This window comes from Capsicum annuum, chromosome 1, assembly GCF_002878395.1.
Source record: "Capsicum annuum cultivar UCD-10X-F1 chromosome 1, UCD10Xv1.1, whole genome shotgun sequence".
In the NCBI taxonomy this organism is placed as follows: Eukaryota; Viridiplantae; Streptophyta; class Magnoliopsida; order Solanales; family Solanaceae; genus Capsicum; species Capsicum annuum.
Genome location: NC_061111.1, coordinates 74,145,728 through 74,151,244, shown reverse-complemented (window position 1 = coordinate 74,151,244; position 5,517 = coordinate 74,145,728). Strand labels below are relative to the sequence as shown.

Sequence of the window (5,517 nt, the reverse complement as noted above, 5' to 3'; positions counted from 1 at the left end):
TTTTTTGCTTTTTAAAACAAAAATACATAAAAATAGTATGTGTGTGATATTATTTTTTTTAAAAAAATCTTAATTTCTTACGTGGTAATGATCTGGAACTAATGTGACACTGATTTGACACTGACATGGCGCATGTGTAACCCACTCTTCATTGTGAGAGTGATATTCAGTTTTGAGGGGTGAAATAAATACATTTTAAAAATGTTAAGGAGGTAAATAAATAAAAGTTAAATTTAAGTGCTAATGTTAGTTGGGAGGACAAATTTAGGGAAAAAGATGTCTTTTCTCGAGAGCATATTACTTAATTATATTATGAACATGTCTTCTCATGTGCTATCATGATTCTTTTTCTCATGAGTCAAACACATTGAAATTCTTATTGATTAAGGGTGATGATGAGATCAAATCCAATGACATTTGGATGCACTCTTCTCATCTAAATGTTTAATTTATTAGACAATACAGTATTACTTATATATTTTTATCAGATTGATATGAACATATCATGAAATACACCTACAATAACTTATACTCTTTTCTATTTATATTTAAGTCTAAACATGAAGGAATTGAAGGATTTTAGATTTTTCAAATAGAAAGACAAATTTCCAAATAAGCTTTACTATTTTTTTCACCCTTTTACTGTCTAATTTGCGCTTTATAATGATATTCGTTGAGCCAAATGAGGAATAGTGCATTGGCTTTTAACAAGGGAAAAAAGAGAGCGAACATGCTCAACTTGTATGTATCATGTTTGGGCGGTTTTGGATGTTGATATATATTTCACTTCTGTGAAAATATAATGAATATATTGTTGTTGTTAAACTTTTTAGATAGAATAAACATGTGATATACAAATATAGTATATTACGAGTTAATTAATGAATTAGATTCAAATGAAATATCAGAATAACTTCTTGTGGCAATTTATGCCCACTTCACCCATGAAAATATTAATACCGGCCTCATATCATATTGATGAGGCATAACATAACTAAGGATTCATTTGGTTGCTAGTTAGTGTTATGTATGTATCAGTTATGTGGTGGTTAGTTATGTAAATTTAATTATTTATGTGTTAGTTAATTCATCTTCTATCATACACAAATAAGATATAGACCCTCTCATAATTTTATACATACCAGTTATTTGAGATTTTAGAATAGAAACCAAGCATCAAATTTGGTGTATAACATTTATACATAGCCAAAAATTTCTACCAAACATGATATATGTTACGTAGAATCTAATACATGAATAAATCACATCTTAACTAGCAACCAAATAATCCATAAGAACTTAAAGTTTATTCTCTTTGATATTTTAAGCTTTTAGGTCAGATGATCAAACACTTTAATATGATTATTAGATCAGATAAAAATCCCGAATTCAAATCTCAACATCAATCACAAAAGACAATATATATTTTAGGGTTCGTTTTGTTAGGAACAAATTATGCTATGATTAATTAGTTGTTTCGAAATTATTATTCCAATTTTAATATGAAATAAAAATAACATTACAAAATTAAATTAAATAATATCAAAATAAGCATTCTTAATTTTATTTCGACCAAATATATGATAAAATCATTCTAAAATAATCCCTACATTAATTATTCCTTACCTCTGATACTAAATAAGTCCTTAAGCACATAGCCCATAAGAAGAAGAATCGAGTCTGCACATCATGGGCACGTCACGTTGAGCCCTAACACACTAAATTTGCATGGCCTTAATTTGTCCTTATCAATTATCATCATGTCTATAATATGACTATGATTTTCGTCATGCTTTCGTTCATTTCAACTCAACTCTTCCATGACAGATTGTAGGACCCACCCAACACCCTCTTATTTTCTCTTGGATAATTAATATTTAATCCCTTTCTTTTCTTCCTCTCTTTTTCCTCTAAGTGCTGCACTTTGATAGAATCAAAAAAGAGACTTTTGTCCATTAAAAAAACCCTAAAAATATATTAGTATGAATTCAGAATTTGAAGTTTATACGTTATAGTCAAGAGAAAGTTACTTGAATGATAAGCATCCTTTATTCAGATAATAACCATTCTTTATTTTTAACTTAAAGATTCTGAATTCACATAATCAAGAAAGCAAAAGAAACGAGACTTCCCATAGAGGGATTAAAAAATACAAAAAAAGTTATGAATTTTATAACAATTTAAATTAATTCATAGTGATAATTTGATACATTTAGAATCAAATATTTATAAAATTTAGCGAAAATTTTAACATACAAATACGTACGAAGAAAAAATTATTGAGTTCTCCAAAAAGCAGTACTTTGCCCGTGAGAAAAAGGTACTGAAATAAAAGAAAGAACACGTCGGAAGAAAGCAATGCATGAGCTAATAGTGTATAGCAGAATCATTACGAATGGTTCAAAAGAGACAAAATTAGAAGAGACTAGTTATTAAATAATAGTAATAAATAATTATATTAATAGCCGACAGATTAAGGCAAGTAATAAGAATACCAATTAATAAATATTTACTTCCGCCTAATTAGGATGGATAAAATGATCTTAAAAATAATGAAAATTGACATCAGGTCCTATTATTATTCTTTAATTTAAAAGTTGGAGAAGGTTACATCATGATTCATGAAGGAATATTGACCTTCCTATCACATTTTATGTTTTTTCCTTTTTTTTTAAAAAAAGAAAATAATTCTAATTTTATTCTCATTATAAGAATTGAGAGAGAAAAGCAACGTGAATAAGACGTGCATGAATTTAGGACAATAAAATAAAGTGATATGTACAAGACTACAAGTCATGTAGAGTTTCTCTCTATTTTTTTTTTTTTTTCCCATTTGTAGGTAGAATTAGGTACCCCTACAATTTTTATGATGATATTTGATTGACCACTAAATTTAAAAATTATTTTTTTTTTAAAAAAATCTTGCCTAAATAAGTCAGAAATATTTATTTAATTATAAATTATTTTATTAAGATTAGACTGAGTATTTTAAAAATAAATTATTACTTTTTTCATTCCAATTTATGTGATTCTTTTATTTATAATCAGTCCAAAGAAGAATACCTTTTCTTAGATTTAGGACTAATGATTTAGATTTATAATTCCCAAATATGTTTAATAAGATTATTTATATCCACATAAATATTTATATTTTATTTAAGATCACAAATTTTAAAATCTTCTTTAATTTCTTAAATTATATGCCAATTAGATACACACATAATTGGGGACAAAGGGCACTAACATAAAAGGGTATCATTTTCTTGGACAAACTGGAAAATAAATACTATCATTTTTTGGACAAACTAGAAAATATTTTTATGTTGATATAACTATAAATAAAGTATGGAAAAGAATAGAGATAACGCCGATTCCTTGCCGTACTTTGTTGCCTCAAATATTTATCTTTCAATTCTAAGGATTACTTTTTCTTTTCTATGAATTAATAAGATATGGGAAATCTTTACATCATAATCAGGGAGTACATATTTATATTTATTTATTTGAAGAAGTCTAGGGTATAATCATTCTTGATTAGGATCAAAGTCTAAGTGGACCTCTAATATGATTAAAGTTGGTAGTAGTTTTCAACCATGGGATAGGTGGGTTATCCGACCCATTTGGTATGTTCTCACTTGCTTTATAAATAAGTTGCATGTTGATTTCACACGTGTATACATTAGTAATATAAAAAAAATATTTGTGTAATTTAATATATTCTATAATATATTAACTATTTGATTTAGTTTTCAAACTGTCAATTAATTTTAATAACGAGCGTTTAAGTGCATCCAAAATTTTAGCAAAAACTCTTATATTCACCTTTTTGCAGCCAAGCATTTCGCAAGTTGCTTTCATATTTAAGTTGTCCATCGTGTCAAGTGGATTGTCATGTTATCTCATGACTAAAATAAGCATTTATACTCTGTGTTACAATGATCTTTCATTTGTTTTACCATCGATCGATGAATACGATTCTGTCATCTTATCAAAAGTTTGAGTTTCGATTGGGTCTTGATAATGGAAAAATTAGGGTAAGAAGTGCTTCCGTTTTTAGATAATTTTTACGTGACATAAATTGAAATTAGTTAAAACTCCAAAACTGACACTACCCACGGAGAATAAGAAACAAAAATAAATCTTTCAGTTGCTTTAAAGTTTCTACAACAAATGAGTTGTGTATTTACTTCTTTATATTCGGGTCCCATCACTGGGTATGAGTACTTCACAAGGATTTCATATAATCACCAAAAATATAGCAAAAAGTTTCTGTGCCAAGCTATCTCTCCAAAATACGTAATTACACACGTGTATAATCTAATCATGAATCATAAACTCTAATCATGAATCATAATCTATGTTGCTCAGACACTTCAAAAAAGTTAATGGGTGGATGTTGGATTCTTCAAAAGCAATGGAATTTTGGAGAATTCGACATTGATGGAGCATCAAAACTGAAGAGTCCATGCAACTTAGATCATAATTACTATTGTTTGATTGAACTACTGCAAAGAATTAATCAATTTATGTCTTTAATTTATTTACGTCTTTTGTTTTACACGTGTATAATTTAAGGTTGTTTAATCTAGCTAATCGAGTTTCATGGTGGTGTTTGGTGCATGCAAAAAATTGATGGTGGTGATGGCTTTTGCATGGAATGAAAATTTGACTTTTGTAACTCCAGATAGAGATAACATGTAGAGGCCAACAGCTCCAGCCCTTCTTGACGTTGCAACATGTAAGAGATCATATATGGAGTACTATTAATGCAGCTGACAATATCCTCAATTCGCTTCCTTCAGAAGCTACTAATCATATCATGGTTCTACATTATGCTAGAAGAAGTGCTCCTCAAAATTAACTGCCAGAATTACCTCACATTTTTAGAACAGGTTTGAGTAAAATAGCAATGATTCAAAACACTTCTTTTTACATGATTTCGGATATTCAAGGACTCGATGGTATGAGTATGTAAATTACAGGATTTCCAATCTTAATGAGAAAGGGAGGAAAACATGAAAGAGAAATAGGGTTCTGACTGCAAAACGAACTCTATCTCGAGGAAGTCGGCGACGAGAATTTCTAATAGTCACAAAAGAGTACTTAATTATTTCATTTTTTTTTGTCATGGTATTATTGTTAAACTATTGTTACTCCATCCTCTTTCCTTTCCCTTCCTTGCTCATCTTATTGATTGCTCTTTGGCTAGTGCTTGTTAATTATCTCTGTCATCAACAAAGATTAGTTCTTTTTCTCTTCCTTTGGAATTGTATTTTTCCTCTCTATTTGGAGGAGGGTCAGTTTTCTTCTCTATTTAGATGAAGAAAATAAAATAGTTTTAATATATTATCACCCCAAAACTATGTGCATTATAAACTTTTGGCTGACAGCTTAACCAGATTGTATTACTTACCATAAGGTGTGGAGTTAACTACATGCTTTTTTTCCCTTGTCGATTTACTTTATCGGGTATATACTGTTCCCCAGTTTTTACTTCATTATATTTCTGATATGTTG

At 28.8% G+C, this 5,517-nt stretch overlaps 1 protein-coding gene across 1 annotated transcript in view; it reads left to right on the top strand.

Moving 5' to 3' along the window:
• Nucleotides 1-5,254, top strand: part of LOC107855163 — a 14,678-nt gene extending 9,424 nt beyond the window's left edge. The window contains exon 4 of the mRNA XM_016700170.2: nucleotides 4,685-5,254. Within this exon, the coding sequence (XP_016555656.2) occupies nucleotides 4,685-4,861 (177 nt within the window). The 3' untranslated portion in view covers nucleotides 4,862-5,254. The remainder of the gene's footprint in view (nucleotides 1-4,684) is intronic.
• Nucleotides 5,255-5,517: the final 263 nt, after the last annotated feature.